At 52.4% G+C, this 17,446-nt stretch overlaps 1 protein-coding gene across 1 annotated transcript; it reads right to left on the minus strand.

Moving 5' to 3' along the window:
- Positions 1 to 661: 661 nt before the first annotated feature.
- UBE2O (ubiquitin-conjugating enzyme E2O) lies at positions 662 to 17,007 on the minus strand (the record flags this gene model as incomplete). The annotated part of the gene is given in 12 exon segments (XM_010151524.1): positions 662 to 801; positions 804 to 1,421; positions 3,019 to 3,076; positions 3,451 to 3,654; positions 4,182 to 4,318; positions 5,237 to 5,894; positions 8,212 to 8,301; positions 9,440 to 9,565; positions 10,424 to 10,536; positions 12,653 to 12,807; positions 15,583 to 16,085; positions 16,857 to 17,007. Coding segments are annotated over 12 exon segments (2,953 nt in total), but the record flags the coding sequence as incomplete, so codon positions are not given.
- Between the last annotated feature and the right edge of the window lie 439 nt (positions 17,008 to 17,446).

The raw sequence follows: 17,446 nt of genomic DNA on the forward strand, positions 1-17,446 counted from the left end.
AACCGGATGCGGCAGAGGGAAAACCTGCAGCGCTGCCGGGGCTGCACGAGTGCTCGCACGGAGCTCTGGTACCAAGTCCCGAGGGGGAAGAACCTCCCAGCTGTGAGTGAAGAACTAAGGAGCAGCTCCGTGCGGTGCGGACGCAGCCTGACGCATCCATCGGCTGGGGCAGACGTGGGAAACCCCACGGTGAGGCGGGGAGGGGGGAAAAACGAAAGACCGGGAGGGGCGTCGTTGCCCTTCGCTTCCAGATGCTCCAGGAATTGCTTCTCCTGGCTTGAACCCTGCACTAGAACAAACGGCCGGGTGTAGCGTGGGGTGGGAAGATCCTTGTGTGGAAAGGTGCCCCAAGATGGAAGCGCAGAGGGAACGTGGCTGCTTCCGTGCAGGTCTCCGATCTCGCCGCCGCGGGGCCAAACTGGCGAGGGGAGCGCGTACGTGGGACAGGGGGAAGGAAGAAGGGCTGGGGGCGAAGGAGTTACTCATGCTTAGACAACCTTTCCTCAGAGGAGTACGTCAGGCCTACCACCTTCTTTGGAACTAACCAAGCCGAGGAGGAAAGTCTGGAAGGAGAAGCCAGTTCACTGGTAACAGCGTTTGCCAACTTCCTGCCCGCAGCTTCCTCTTCTCCCCTGCACCTGCCTGTCCCGACCCCGACGGTTTACTTGTCCTCTGTCCACTCTGGGATGTTGGCCCCTGCTAAGGCAGCCCGGTACTGCTGCAAGACACCACGGATGCTTTTAATGAACCCCTTGGACAAAGGGAAGAGGGGGAACCCAATATCAGGGTAACCGCTCAAAAGAGGAAACTTCTGTAGCTCTTTCTCCGCTTCTTTGGTTTCACACTAGGCTGCGAGGCCGAGTCCTGGGCAGCCTTCCCCTCGTCCATTCGGTCTCTGGCCAGGTCGGCTGCCCTGGCTTGGCCCGTGCTCTCCGAGTCCGAGTACTGCTGGAGATCGCCAGTGACGGGCGTCGAGGTTGTGAACTCCGACTCGTCCAGCTCCTCCTTCCCGTCGAGCGCCGAGTCGGACAGTTCGGCAGTTGCGCCCTGCTCCGAGCTGCTGCCGTACTCCCCCAGCGATCCCGCATTGTCGCCCGGGCTCTCGGCCAGGGTGCCGCAGGCGGAGAGGAGGGAGGCGGAATCAGCCCCATTGGCCTGCTCGTGGCTCCGCTCCACCAGCTCGTTCGTCTCCAGCCAGGACTCGATGCGGGACACCAGGCGCCAGCCGTTGCAGCGGAAGTGCTCACGGATCTCGTGCTCGAAGACTTCCACCGGCCTGCGCAGCAGCTGCATCATGGACTGCACCACCCGGATCAGGGTCATCTCGTTGTAGCAGCGACTGTTCTCGTAGCCCTCCTGCAGGCCCCGGTCGCTGTCAAAGCCCGCCTCGTTGTAGTAGGGCTCGTTCACGAGGATGAGACCTGCCAGGAGAAGGGGAGACCGCAGGGTGAAGCTTACCGTGACGCGCCGCCCCAGGCAGACACTGCTGGGCCCCAATTGCTGCCGAGGCAGTTGAGGTTGGAGGGTCACGGCATCGCGTTGCTGAGCCTGGCCCGCGGACACCCCCGCAGGCAGCGCACGGGGAACGCCGTGGGGAAGCCAGGCTTTGACTTCGAGTGGGTACCGGCAGCCAGGCCGGATGGCCGGGAACCTGCAAAGATGCGTTGGAATGGTGTGGCAAGGGAAGCGCTTGCGTGAAGGGGTCTGCGTCCTCCTGCTAGGGCAGCAGGGAGCTGGGATGCCACCAAGCGTGGCAATCAAGATCCTTGGCTGGCAAGAACGCAACCAGCGCAGCGCAGCAGGCACACAACGGCAGAGCATGTCAAAAGGGAAGAAGGGGAAAGGTTTCGCAGCTAATTCCCTCCCCTCCTAGCAAAAAAACCCACAAACACACCCAAAGCTTTTTTTTTTTCTTTTCCCCTTAAGTAGATTTTTTTCTCCTCTTAATCAGAACAAAGGCCAATCCTCAGTAACAGGCTCCGAGCTGGCCAGGTCCGATCAGCCAGCACAGTCCCATCAGACAGAGCAGCGCGGAGACAGCAGATCCCGTGACAAGTCACCCACATTGAGCTCTCCTGCTTGCTCCTGGTCTAACGTCATCGCGCGGAGGTAGCGATGGCACCGATGCTGCCAGGCCGCTGGCAGCCTGCCACAAACTGCATTAGAGCTGGTGAAGGCCTCATGAGCCTCTCAAAGCCCAGGCAGCAGGAGGGGCGAGGAGGTTTTTCACTTGCACCACGTCGCTCCAGTAAAACATTTAGTATTTCATTTTCTAAATTTGGATCCTCAGCAGTCTCAAAGAAAAGGCTTTTCCCACAGTGTCATCATCCCCCAGGAGGATCCAGGTGGACCGAGGGACTTCAGAGGAGCAGCAATCGCCTGCTGAGCGAAGGCAGGAGCCCTTGCTCTGTGTCAAAGGTTTCTCAAGTCACATGCCTGGGCTCCCTGCACAGAAAGCTGGCCTTGAGGAAGAGATTTGATTTAGCCTGTCTGCTCTCAAACTAGTTACAACAGGGCAAAGCCCTATGGCAGGAAGCCCTGAGGCTGGTCTAGCCACACCCCTGATTCTTCTCTGCTTCAGAAGGAGCATAAACACCATCCTGTGCAAAAACATGCCCAGTGTGGGATGGGCGGGTGACTCAGTGGGGTAAAGTCCTGCGAGTAAAGCCCAGTTTAGCAACTTCAACCAACTCTGGTACTGGCCTTTGGTTCTCTGTGGTTCGCCTCTGTCAGCTCAGAGTAAGGAGCGACACAGCTCTGTGCTTAGCTGCGGCAGTGAAAAGGGAAAGCGTTGTCAGAGACTTGGGATGCAGCCAAAAATCGGGCAGGAGAAAAGCTGGCACCTGCTTGGACTAATGAACCGAGAGATAAGGACATTGCCTTGTCCAGCAAAGCGAGAGCAAAGGGCAGCACTAACCCAAGTGGGGAGGCAGACGCCAATCGTGTGCCTCGCCATAAGCCTGCATCCCCTCCTCCCCCCGCCTTTTCCCGTCCCACAGGCTCTACTGGAGCATTTACCTTGGATGGAGATGAGCACTTGAAGGAGGCTGGATTTACTGGTCCACCTTTCTGTCCCCTGAAACACACATACAAATGTGTTAAAGGCCCGAAGGACCAGTTTGCTGTGTGATGTCTGCAGCGTGGGAGGCAGGGACCCAAACCCTGAGAGAACACACTGTGCTGGTGTTGGCACCTCTGTCCAGCTGCGACACCACTCAGCTGGTCTGACCAAGGACAGACAAGAGCCAAATACAGCCAGAAACACCCAAACTACAGCAGTCGCCTGCTCCAGACATCTAAACCAGAACCCAAGGCCAGAGTGAGCCCCAGCTCAAGCCCCTCCTGAGACCAGAAGCCACCCCGGATTCTTGGCCTGGTAGGAAACTGCTTCTTCCAAAAGCAGCCTGGCACAGCCACCACTCCCCATGGACGGGCAAGCGGAAGCATTACCTTGCCTATCCACGTCCCCAGGAGGCTGACGCACACTTTGCCGTTGTCGTACAGGTTGGGATTCAGCCTCCCACTGCACTGGGAGAGGTAGCGGAAGAGAGGTGGGACTGCAGGGTAGATGTTGGGGAGCTGGATATCAAAGAGGAAGAGGCCGTCTTCATAGGGCGTGCGCGTGGGCCCCTTTATAAGTGCTGAGAAGAGATCCTGCAGAGAGAGGCAGTAAGCTAGGCACCGTGACATATCCCTTTACACTGGCAGGGTTGTATTTACGTACAGGGAGAGAGGGAACGTGATTAATTCAGTCCTTGCAAGGGTCAGTTCAAGCAACACACCCCAGGACCCCTTCCCGCTAGAAGCTGTGCTCGTACCACGCCCTGACAGCGGACCAGGCCTCCGGAGCTGAAGCCAGGCTTCTGAGGATGGCCAGCAAACCCCGTGCTGCTCACCGCCTACGTCAGCCCTTGCTGCCTGCCCTGCTCGCTGGGACACGCGGCCCGCTGGGCAAAGCACCCAAAACAGGCTTCCTGCAACGAGGAGCTCCCCTCGTTTGTCACGCTGACCTGGGGAACACGAAAGCGGCCGTTTACGGTAGTTACGGCCGTATTTCAGATGCTGCGCACATTCCTGCAGCTCTAACGCGAAGAGTTAAGTCTACGCAGGGAATTCCAAAGAAAGCAATGTGGATGCTGAGCCCAGCACTATCACACAGGCATTTGGGAGCAGACACTTGCCATTCGATCCTCGAAGGTTTTAACCATGATGCCGTCAGGCAGGGAGGTGGCCAAGAGAGCCATCTCTTTCCGCACGGTGCTGAAGAACTTCTTTGCTTCTGGAGGCTGGAATTCCATTTTCTTGAAGGCATGGGTATCTGTGGGGCAAAGAGGAGAATGGGATTAAAGTCTGCCTTTGGAAACTGCCAGAGGTTCCAGGTGAAGGCAAATCTATCCATGCATTAAACCTGTAATTTGGAAGGGAAGAGCTGACTCGCTTTGGTGCTGTGCCAGGAAGCAGCATAGAGATAATCTGATTTTTCCCACACTGTACGGCAGCCACAACCTGCGTCTCGTGTCCTCGTGGTCCCACACAGTGCTGTCCCTGTGCCCCCAACAAGGATCCCTGCCCCACATCTGGGACAAGGACGCAGGGCACAAAGCAACAACCCTTTCTCTAAGAGCAAAGCATAGTCCCCCAATCTTTATTTACACACACTCGCGGGCTGGGGACAGCTCGGCCACCTTTCTCGCTCACGCCTGGTCCGGCTGGCCGAGCGCCCTGGGCCCCGCTGTCACCAGCGTTCCGCACAAACAGACGCCCTTTATTTTTGGCTGATTAACACTGACGCACGTGAACAAGGACACTCAGCTACCCAAGGACACCCAGCACAACACCACCGGCTGATCCTGCCCCACTCCTCAACCCATCCATCCCTGCAGAAAAGCCTGAACAAACCCCGCAGCTTTCAAGGCGTCTGCAACGGGGGGCGACTGACCCCCACGGCCCTCCGACGTTAGTTACCGGTGAGGGCGAAGGGGAAGCCCACTTCTGCGGCACAAGAAGTTATGGCAAAGTCTAGAGATGCCGTCTAAAAGCCAGGTTTGAGTCCCAGAACAGACTGTGCTACGGAATTTGTCTTAATTTCTCCTGACCAGTTAGTGAGCTGTGAACAGGACTAGGAGGAAGAGAGGATCTCCAATCCAAAAGGCCTAGAAGCAAAGGTTTTGGGGAAAGAAGCCCTGCAGGACAGCAAAAGAGGACAGAACACCCCACGCTGGCCTGACACACTCACCTGGAGCATACTCCAGCACGGAGAAGACTTCTCCCTTGGCACTGGTGAAGGTAACTCCAGGCTTGCCTCCACTCTGCTGGCAGAGAACTGGCGTCTCACTGGGCCACTCTGACCTCACTGGTGTCTGTGCTTCTGCTTTTTCTTCTTTCTTCTCTGTCTCCACCATGGCTTCCATCTTTTCCTCCTCTGCAATAGCCACATTATCCAAGGTCTTCTTTAGATTTTCCTGCAGCTTTTTAATATCGTCCAAGAACTTCTTCTCCCGAGTGGGTTTTTCCAGCTCCACGGTTGGGGAGGTGGGAGAGCCCGTCAGCAGCTGCTCCACAGTCATATTTTTCAGGCTTTCCAAGATTTTGATGGCCTCCTTTAGCTCTCGGAAGCTCTTTGGGGCTCCATCCTTGCCCGCTTTCTCTGCAGCAAGATCTGCAACTGCCATAGCCACAGCTCCCTGGACTTGTTCCTCTACTTTTTTCACCTCCTCTGCCGCTGGCTCCTCAGGCTCTAACTCCTCAATTTTCGGGTGGTCGTCTTCCATGAGGCCATTGTCTGTCTCCCAGCTGTCGCTTTCATCCTCCCACTCCGAGGATGCCCCGCTGGTGCTGCCATCCACAGAATCGTAGTCTGACTCCTCAATTTCTGATTCAATATTGTATAAGTGCTAAGGGACACAGAGTTATGAGAGACTTAGGCTGAAGCACAGAGTTTGACTTGGTTTTAAATCCCCATGAAAAGGGAGCTTCCATTTAAGACTGGTTGGGCTGTTTCAACCCCTTCCACCTATACAGGGCGGACTGTGTTTGATCCAAATAGCATGGTCATCCACGATGGCACAGATTATAAACCAGCATAGCCCCATCCTCCACCTTTCAAAAGTAGGGCACTGGGGGGAAACTAGGGCAAGTTTGAGGTGGGCTGCAGCCATCCCCGTGGCTGGGATCCAGCCAAGGAGAGCATGTAGGCATCAAACCTACCTGGATGCCGCAGGGTTCCTGAATGCAGAGCTAGTTCAGGAAGTATCAGGTATCATGGTGGAGTTAGTATTTCTCGTCCTGCTTCTGCACCAGCAACTGTGTTGGCGCAGAGCCCTGGTTTGGCTGCCTCCACACTCTGCCTTCCACAGAGACAATTCTGGAACCAGGAAAACATTCCCACACCAGCTTTCTTCCGTGGCACACAACATTGCTTTAGCTGTTGTATGTCACTACTGTTTAAAATTCAGCTGGGACAATGAAGCCTAACCCAAGTTGCTGAATAAGCTCTTACATAAACATTCCCTTCCCCTTCACTGCTGGAAGCTGACCCCATCCTCACTCCACCTAGCCTCACCTGCTTGATTATCGTGCTTTCGCACAGGCTACGTCTCTCTCAAGGTCTCCCTGTAGAGCCTTACAGGCATACTCCACCTACGAGCTCCAACACAGAAGCAGGGGAGCAAGAACAACTTTGGAAGGCTGTGTTAGGAGCTTCAAGACAGAGCATTTTATCCACAGGCTTCTGACACTTGAATGATGGCCCAAGACTCCTCTCAATCTTGCAAGATATGACCCCAAAGGCTAAAGGACATGGACACTCAGTCATCTTGTCCAAGCCTTGAGCTGAACCAGCGCTCTTCAGCCAGTCCTGTGCCACCCAGAGCCAGGCAGTCAGCAGGGGTTAGTTGGGTTCAGCACAAGTGACTGCAGGCAGGAAAAGCCATCAAAACGCGCTGCCCTCAAAGCTAATCCAAATCTCAGTCGGAAAGTTAATTAGCCAGTTATGCCATCTTTATTTTTAGAGCTGAGAAAAAGCACCCAGACAGCTCGTCTCTGGGCATATGGACAGGCATTGATAAATCACGGTTTTACCAACTGATAATTCACGCTCCTGACATTTCCCCAACTCCCGTAATTACGCAGACGAGCAGAATCGAAGGGACTGGTGTGACACAGCAGGAGCTGCCGCAGAGCCCCGGCACCGCAGTGTGAGAACAGCCCTTTGTGGAGCGCACATCAGACCTCCGATTGTGCCTGTGATCCAAGCACATGTGACAACAGGGGGAAGGGAGACAGCAGCCTGCTTTGTAACGCTCTAGTCCACTGCCATAGTGCGGGCATTGACTATTCTACTGTAATTAATGCAGAGCTGCTTGGCTTAAAAAGAAATCTTGATCAAGTGCTTTCTACTTGCAAACGCCTCCCTGCAGCGGAGGCAGTGGTGTTCTCTGCCACAGTGACGGAGATGGGACCCTACAGAAGCAGGTCTTCTCGTATCTTTAGGCTGTCTGCCTTAATTTGAGGCAAGGAGAAGCGACTTGGGATAAAACTGTGTGTGGAGCAGTGAATAAGATGGCAAGACAGTACAAGGTAAGCCTTAGAACAATGCAGGAGACAAATCGATGGGGTTAAGTGGATTAGTGAGGCTGTATATTTTTAAGATCACGCTCAACTCCCTTCCTTCCCAACCCTAGGAAGAGATAGGGGTCTGATCCCTAGGTTTGCTAGGGTCACGACTTGTGGCTCTAGCCCGGCTTCTGATGGACCTTCTTTAGCCAAAGAAAACACTGTGGTGCCGTTTCACAAGCAAGACAGAACAAGCTATCATGCTTTAGTTGGGCAACGCCACGAACCTGAGCCCAGGTCAGAGCCGATAATCCCCGAGCTCTGCAGCCCCCTCTGCAAAGCGGCAGGCGCTGGAGGCCGGGAGCTGTGGGCAGAGCTGTGAACATGCAGCACAACCTGTGAAAGGAGCAACACCCTGCCCATACTCCCCTATTCTCTGTATTCAAGAGCAGCGATGACCAATTAGCTGCCCAGTCCTGCCAAAGGAAAGATTTTCTTCTGCTACGGGAATTGGGAAGCCATCCTATCGTATGGGAAGCCAGCAATAAATAGAGCAGGATTCCCTTATCCAGCAAATCTCTGCACCCAGGATATAAAATCAAGATTTGTCACTCTGCTAAAGAATTACAGGGATATCGAACTGGAGCAGGACCTCACCTGAGGCAGAATGATAGTCTTGGAGTTATCAGCCCACACCACCTCCACTTTACTGCTGACATCCACGCGAGCCACCTGCCCAACCGAAGGCTGTGGAAACAAGAGCAGCTTGTCAGTCTTCCCCAGGCAGTTCAGCACAGGGCCAGGAAGGTTTTGAGAAACACATCCCCCAGGTGGGGGGATGTGCAATCACACCTAAAGCAGTGATTGCAGCCTGCCGCAGAAGCAGCAGGAGTCCTGAGGCTCCACACCAAGGGGGAGAAGAATCCTACAGCCAGGGTTTCCAGGACAAACCTCTCAACACTGCCACAGCAATGAGGAAAACTCCCCCCTCCCAAGAGGGAGAGGACCTGGACGGCTGGTCTGGCAGCAGATCCTGACATCTGATCAGGACCAGTGCCATGCAGGCGGCACCGCTGGGGTCGTGCCAGCCCGGGGACAGGACCTTGCCCTGAATGGGGTTGCCAGCAGCCGGCCCTACCCCAGTCCCCCTAGCCCCAGGGGCTCTCTGCAGCTTCTCCCAGCAGAGTGCAGGCGTGAACAGACAAGCTATGGTTGGCACAGTAAGTAATCTTGCACTGGAAGAAGGTTATTTAGGTCAGCTGAGCAAGCTGGGATGTGTTTCATGCTGCTGAAACTAGAACCGCAATGAGAGTCACACTATACCTTTTAACCCTTTTTTAGGGCAGCGGCCTCAAAAGCTGGAGGTCTTCCCTGCACAGTAAGGAAGCCTGTCTCCGAGCAAAGAGTGTATCCCGTACAATATAAATTGTTCCCTCTTCCTTCCCAGGAGATCAAATCAGCTTAACAAAATTAACATGCACATAACTTAAATGAAAACCAGAACTCCCATCTTTTGTTGCCAAGCGAAACCGGTTTCATGACAAATGCACCTTCACTCTTGCTCATAAGCCCACAGAACATCCTCATACTAGAAGTGCAAGAGTTATTAAAAAACCCTCAGGCAAATGTTTGATTCTAGTCCCAACTTTGTTCTTGCTCTGCTGTAGACTCTGTCACCAAGAGAGTCAAAGGATTTCAAGGTTACATCTCCAGACTTGGGAGATTTGATGTGTTACTTGTGACAGCAGGGGACACTGACACAGCACTAGCAAGCCAGGGAGTTCAGAGAGCACATCTGGGGCCTAGGGCCCTGCTACCCACTCTTGCAAGGGTCTCCCCTAATACCTGGTGACAATGAAGTCACATAGCTGTGCCCAGAACCTACCTCATCTTCCTTCGCTGTGGCTCCGTCCGAGTTGCCAATGCGAATCACAATGTCAGTGGTGCGGAAGCGAAAGTCTGGATGATCAGCAATATCATACACACTCACATCCTCCTCCTCCCCAATCAGCTGCATGAGACAGAAGGTGAACACATCAGCCCCAGGATGCCGCACTCCTCAGAGCACACCTTCAACACCCAAAAGTCCTTTGGGTTATATTTTGTCAATTTTCAGTTGCTCCAACGGCCTGCAAGGAGCTGCTGATGTCCTTTCTTGCCACCTCATCCTGCAGCACATCAATCAAGGCACAACAAAGAAAGGAAGCAGATATTCCGTCTCATCTGCTCCCCCTCACCTCTGCTTCAGGTTCCCTTACGATCACAAGACATGCAAGAACATTTTATTCCCTTCCCTTCTGAGCACCCAGATTTCTCAAAGCAGTTCTCTGGGGCCCAAAGCGTTAGGACTTGACTTTTGAAACGATCCAAGGCAACAGGAAGCGTCTGACAAAAAAACCTCTCAATTAACAGGAACATCTTTCTTTGATTTCTCCTGGAGGAAGAGATCTGGGAGCCCACAGATAATGAGAAACGGGCAGAGCGGAACACAACCCCAGGGCAGACTATTGTTCTGCTTCTGGATGTAAAGGGCTGTGGTATCAGTGACAACCCTAAGGCAGAAAGCAGTACAGCGAATGTGTGTGGTTTGAGTCCTCCTCATCTCCAACTAGACTGTAGGCTATCAAGACTCCACAAAACGCAGTGTTCCTACAAGCCTTGAGAAAGTTATTGGGCTGACTATAAGCAACAGTGCCTGGCAGAGGCAGGCAGGACAACGTGGATTCTCTTTCCATGAGCTAGCAGAGATGTGGGATGGAAAATTTCTTAGAGTGAACTCAAGTAATCAACTTCAGCAAACAGTCTTCATCCGTACCAGAGCCTGATGCTGACGCAGCTGGTTCCACCAGGCACCGGCTCCTGCACTTACCTCCACGTCGTCTCCGCTGCTCTTCAACTTGAACCACTTCACCACACAGGTCCGGCCAATATGGTCACCAGACTGCACGACGCCGTACAACCCAGGGTCCTGGGAGCTCTGAGCTTTTGGTCACAGCGGTAGGGGAGAAAACAGGTAAGTTAAGTGAAGGAGCACAGACTATGCACAGCAACCAAGGCTGTCAGCCCCCAAGCTCTTACGGCTGAAACCTTCCATCTGGGAATGAGGAAAACCGCTTCTTCCCACACAGAGCTGTAAACAGCTAAGGAGTTGCACATTAATGGGGCATGGAGTGGTGACAAAGTAAGGCTGCACTGGACTGGGCGAACATGTTGACTCTGGGACCACTTTCGTGCTCTCACCCCAAGAGCAAATGCGTGGTCACCTTAGTGCTCTGCTCTCCAAATCACCTCTGCACCAGGACTGTCTCCAAGAGCTCCCCAGGAGCTGCCCTGGCTGCCAAGCTCTTCATCTAGGAATGAGCCACCCATGACAGTTTTCCATCTCTGGAAAAATGGACTGGACAAAGGTGGAAGGCAGGCAGCATGCAAGGAGGTATGCATGCGTCGGGGATCCGAGAGCACCAAAGCTGGGCCTGGACCACCTCTCCAGGCCTGGGCTGTCTCAGCTGGTCTTGGCAATGCCTGCACCACATTCCAGGTCTTCACTTCTGACCCTGCAGCTGTGTTCCCAGCTCTCGCTGTCTCACTACAGGTAGCACAGGGGACACACAGCTCAGGCACCTGACCCAAACTGACCAAAGTAGTATTTCATTACATAGTACGTTATGCTCGGGGTAGAGGCGAGGAGGGGGCCTGGGAGCCATCACTCTCTTACTCGTTCACTCCCGTACACTTGCTGACACTCTCCCAGACTCCTGTGTTAGCTGCTTTGCTAACTCCTGCACTGGCTCATTTGGGAAGGAATTGGTGGGCTAACTCCTGGCTCATTTGGGAAGGAATTGGTGGGGTTGTTTAGTTTTCCCGGTCGTGCTATCGCTGGCAGGGTTCATTTGGAATGCGCTGCGATCGCTCTCGGGCTGCGGCTCTCGGGCTCTCTGGGTCTGACTCACTAAACACCTGATTCTGCATTGGTCAGTGGGTGGTGAGCAACTGTGTCATAGTTGTATAATAGGTTTTATTTTCCATTATTTGAATTATTTATTATTAGTAGTATTTGTATATATTAATTTAGATTCAATTAGTAAATAGTTCTCATCTCAATTTTACGAGCTTCCTTGTCTTTTTCCTCTGATTCTCCCCCTCTGCTGGAGAAGGGAAGGAGGAATCTGTGGGAGCGGCCTCGTGGTATTTTCCTGGCCAGAGTTAAACCACAACACAAGGATTCACCTCCCAGCATCCTTAGCAGGGGGCTGCAGGGAACTGCAGGCATTCCAGACTTCCTGGAGACTGACAGAGGAATACTGATTCCCAGATGCCAAACTAGAATGGGTAGAGCTGGAGCTGATGGCTAACTTCAGTTTCCACAAACCATGTCTAACCCACAAGACCAGTCAGACTATTACTCATCAGAAATGGCCACACAAAACAGGATTTTTTTTGCTAAGCCAGCTTTTCCCTCTTCCCAACCTGACAATTTCTTGTGCTCCCCACTGTTGAGGGTCTACCCCTGCTAAAAAGGAAGAGCTGAGAGCCAGATGGTGTGCCATCAATATTTCATATCTAAAAGCTGTTAAGTCTCCTTGAATTTGTAACAGTGACCCTCACTAGCATCACCAATTGGTTTGGTGAAGAAAAGGGATGCAAGATGCCACCTCTGGATCCCAAAACCCTCCAGGAAAAACAATGGAGGATCATGACAGACAAGCCATACAGAGAAAGCAGCCTGAGGTGAGCTGTTCATTTCTCCCCTCACTCTGCAAGAGCTCAGAGCTGCTCACAATTTCAAGCAGAAGGTGGGCCACCTCTACTCCACAAAAATATTGAGAATCCTAGCTTTGCTCCTTGGCATTTATTCCTTCCACATCTTGTCTGTTGTCATAGTTCAGCTTTGGAACTGAAATAACAGTTCTCTGGTGACAGGTTACATCAGCTGAATCACCGTGTGTCCCTTCTTGGGCTCCTGTGCCTACCTCAAGTGAGTACTACCAACAGCTACCGTAAAAAGGGCTATAGAGTACATAAGGAGATCCAGACTGAAGAATACTTTCCAATTAAGAGCATGTTTGGTCCCCGAGGGCATTGTTTTGACACCCAATACCTCTTTTGTCCACCACAAAATCCCCAGGGCAGAACTCGTTGTTGTCCAGATGATGGACTGGAATCAGCTCATTGGAGCGAATGTTTGTCTCCACGGTGCCATCCTGCCACATCACGTCAGCCGAAGTCATCGTGGTCACCACTTCCACAGCAACCCTGGGAACGCAGAGGTGACGAGTTACCAGAGGGAATGAGCACGAGCACAACCAGACGACATGCTGCCAACACGGGGAATCGAGATGGATCTCGGCAGCAGGAAGGTACACATACCAACAGGCTGGGAAGCAAATTGGGAAACCCCGTTTAGCCCCAGTGGAAGCAGCTTCACAGCAGGCTTTAACAGGTTCTCAATCACTGCAAGTCTCTACTGCAGGACGACTGACTTTCCAGGGAGCTGATGCTGAGCTCTCTTTTATTCCTAGTTGAGCAAATTAAAGTCTACCAGCACCCACTTTCTACCCCTGGCAGAAGACAGGAGCTTCAAACACTTTTATGATGTCTACTGAAGCACCTTCTAGCCTGGCAGCTCTGAGGAGTCCTTGAAGCCCAAGAAGCAGGGGACTGGATAAGATAAGCAGCATCCATCTCAGCCTTCCCAGTAAGGGGGGGAGGGGGTGGAAAAAAAAAAAAAGAGGCAACACATTAGACGTCGGTGAAGCAAAAGGATTTTGTTTGAGAGAGAAAAGTCTCCTTCCCAGCTGTTCAAACACATACATGTGTCTCTCTGCGGCTGAGAACTGAAACCCAAACACGCAACAATGGACCGCATGCTGGTACTCTGCTGCGGAGCTCGACAGAGTTGCTTGAAGAGGCGGGTTGCTTGGGGGCAGGAGGAACAGAGCTGCAGCCTAGCTGGACAGACTCTGCTAACGAGCCCTCCACCATTTTCATCTTCCCTACAGCACAGAACAAATAAAATCCCATGCGGATTTTAAGTCTTGTCTTTAGTTTCCTGGCCAGCGCTGCATTTATATATTGGTTTCAAGTCAAACCATAAAGATGATACAAAAGGCAAATACAACTGTTTTCCCCCAGCCCTGTTTTTATGAATGTCAGAGAAGTATTTTGAAGTGGAAATAATATGAAGTTTCTAGAAGGGCCAGCACTCAACAGCAGAAATTATCAGAGAAGGAAGCCTGTGACAGGTCAAGTGTGGTGGGGTGACATGCCCATGGATCCCCTTGGGGGAAGGGGGGGCCTGTGCAGCTGAGGATGGGGGAATGGAAAGGCAGGCCACCCAAGGAAATGACAGAATGGTTTGGGTTGGAAGGGACCTTGAAGATCATCTAGTTCCAACCCAAATGACAGAGTCCTGCCTGCAGCGCAGTTTATGCTGCTTCACTAACAAAAATCATGACGTGACATTAATAAAAATCCCTGTATATCCTCACTAAAAAATAACCAGAGGTTTATGTGCTGCCTGGAGAGCTGCAGCAGGACGGTAAAGCCACATGCTGAGTTGGCCCCCTGCAGTCAGAGATGCCCACGAGCTGACACATCAGATCTGGGGACTAGCTGCAGCAAGCGTTTCTGAGCAGCGCTTGGCAGCACCGCCACACAGTCTCACCAGCTTCATCTGAGCGTTCAGTGAAGACCCCTCACTCTGAGCCGTGACCAGCTGCCACACATGCCCCTCAAACCATCAGCTGGGGTTTCACGTTCTGTGCTGAAAAGCCCTTATTTCTTCCTCTCTGTGATCTGTCTCTGCAAAGCATCCCAACATCTGATCTCTGCACTCCCTCATACGGAGGTGCCTGGATTCAGCACGGGGATCTCCTATCACAGGGATTTCTCTCCACTGCCTGTATGATGCGGAAAGCTACCAGGTTTGCTAGTTATCTTTACAAAGTCTTCAATGAAGTAGAGGCACTCAGCAGGGGGGTGAGGAGTCAAAAAGTGACCTGAGAATCAATTCCCAAAAACTATCATGCACTCCCATTTTTCCCTTCACTTGAACGCTGCTCTGCTGAGGCTGGAGACCTCCAAATCCTCCAAAACCTACCAGGACTGAAGGAACAGCTGTCACTGCATACAAGCAAAGCTAAAAGAGCCAAAGAAAATGAGAAGCTCATGGCATTCTCAAACTACTGGATCCCTCAAATCCTGACAATGCCACTTTTCTGGGAGGATTCTCACATATTATCTTGCACTAGTTTATTTCGGATGCGGGATCTGTATACAGCTAAGTAGCCCAGGGAAGCCAGCAAGGCAGGCTGGCCACTTGTCAGCTGTTTTTGCATCCCCTGAAAACAGTTAAAACATTCTTGTTAGATAAAAAGCTGCTGAGATCCAGTTTTATCTAGAAATGGGTAGATACAGGCAGTGGTCCCCCCACTAGCTACTGAAATCAATTCCTCCAAGGCTCAAGGAGCACACTTTGCTCATGAAAAGCACGATAAAAAGCGTATACCACTGGCAACAGTCACAGATCTCTCCCTAGAGCAAGTAAGGATAACAGAGACCACTGCAGCATGAACGCCTGCCAGCACAGACCGCCGGGCCGGAGACAGCTCTGAGGATGAAGTGTCCATTCCTGCCAGCGTGGTCTGTGCTCAGCCTCTCTGCAGAAGCTGCCAGTGAGGTAACCAATTAGTGTCATGTTTAAGCTGTGTGATCTTTATTCACCTGTCTCTCTGCGTACAGAGTCTAGCGCAGCGCAGATATTCTGTTGATGCCCTGAGGCACAGCTGAAACAGAATCCGAGTGTCACGTCACGTGGCCCCAGTTTCAGAGGCTGGACTGAGACCAAGCTGATTTCACACAGGCCACTGCACAGTCATCACAAGATAATCGCTCTTGGTTACTACCAAGCGGTGTCCTAACACGAGGCACATCCTCCTCCTCCACCCGAGCAGAGGAGGTGGTTTACATCTCAGAACTTTGGAAAGGGAGATTTTGGCAAGTATACCTGGGTTTGGAAATCCAACTCACCTGTCTCCTGGCTTAAACTCTCGGGAAATCTTGGTCTTCTTCTTCTTGTGCTTCCGCTTCAAGTTTTTGATGGAAAGAGGGATGCTTTTCTTGCGGCCAGTGCCGCTGCCACTCTGGGATGAGGCAGTGGAGCTAGCAGAAGAGGTGACAGAGCTGGTATCGTCAGTGTCATCAGCTGCCTCATCGTCAGCATCTTGCTCCATGGACTGAAGCCGGTAATCGGACGATCCTTCGTCTTTCAGCAGAAAGGGGGGCTGCTGCTGTCGTGCTGCTGCTCCTCCTTTCTCCTGTCCCGTTTCCTCAGGCTGCTCCTCCTTTCTCTCTCCAGGACTTGGTACACTGTTGGAAGAATCATCCAGCTCATGCTTTGATCCAGACTCAAGCTCTCCCGATTTTTGGTCAGCAGCCGCAGCAGACTCTTTGTCGGGGGCTTCACTGGTACCCTGAGACTCTGGGGAGCATGACATGATCTTCACTATCTGCTTCTTCAGCAGCCGCCTCACCTAGAGAAAGCAGACCTGGGTCAGAGTATGCCTGCAACACTCAGCAAGGTGCCAGGCAGCTAGGGAACGGTTAGCTTCATGCACAGAGGAAAACAGCACCCTCCGGGCCTCCGCATGTTTCACCTGAGCCAGTGTTCTGCACACCGGCATCTCACCACTGCTCTAGCCCAAAGAAAGTGAGCTTCACTCCTTAAGGGTATTCTAAGCATGTTGTGAACTTTCTGTTATGGAAGGTCACAAGAGGCTGCACAAGTTAATCTGTCTACCAGGCACAGCTATGCAGGGAGGTCCCCATCCACACTGATGATATCCTGTTATTCTAGGAACACCGCTGCTCCACAGCCAGCATGTAGAAACCACAGCATGAGTCATCTGGCCTAGGAAGCAAAGACTTGGGTGTCTCGATGTAGCAAGGATTTAACTGAACAGTTCAGCTCTGTGAAAAACCTGAGGTCATGAACACGTGTTTGGCAGTCTCGGCTGTCAGCACACGAGCTCTGACACAGCCTGACCTCTGCTGTGGCGGTACCTCTGCGTCTAAGGTCCTGTTCCTGTCCTCTCGTGGCATTAGCTACACGCTTCACTCCGTGCAGTCAGAATGCGGTACAAGGTGATTACGTTGCTGGCAGCAAGAGGCCATTACTCTTTACAACCCCTGCTTCAGGACTCACATTTCAGACCACATGACTACCAGGAAGATTTCTGCTTTAAAAGCCACAGCATTCAGAAACACTTGGAGAAGTCAATGCCCCCCTCGACCCCTCAGCTCACCTTTTTGGCAACTGATCCCTCACCCAGGACACAGTTCCTCTCGGGGCATTCACAGGTGATTTTTGCAGGTTCCACTTTGTCTGGGAACACATAGAGGCATCTTTCCCCAAGCTGTCTTTGGGCGTGGTCAAAGCACCCCAGACGCTTTACCCTGGTAGAACAGGAGGACAGCTGTGAGCAAAGTACAAAAGCAGCAACAGAACCTAGCAGTGACCAGGCCATCACAGGGCTGGCTTGACCTCATGCCAGCAGCACTGTTTCTGGGGCAGCAGAAGCTAACACCACACCAAATCTTTTCCAGACACACAATTCTAAAGGAGGAGTGACAATCTCACCAGGGACTAGATGGGATACAAAGGGTTTGGGTGGGACACCAGTCACTCCTCTCCCTCTAGACCTCACCCTCCCAAAAGCTGCCAAGAGATATTTGCAGTTGGCATTGCCTTTAATTTTTTGCTGTCATCTGAGAACTGCTCTCCTCCAGCTTATGAACTCCAGACAGGAACCATGCTGCACTGTGATATTACTCATCTGATTGTCTTTCCAAATGCTGTCCAGCCCTTTTTTGGGGCTGCAGCCTGCAGAGGGCA

This window comes from Eurypyga helias, unplaced genomic scaffold (assembly GCF_000690775.1).
Source record: "Eurypyga helias isolate BGI_N326 unplaced genomic scaffold, ASM69077v1 scaffold26745, whole genome shotgun sequence".
Lineage (NCBI taxonomy): Eukaryota > Metazoa > Chordata > Aves > Eurypygiformes > Eurypygidae > Eurypyga > Eurypyga helias.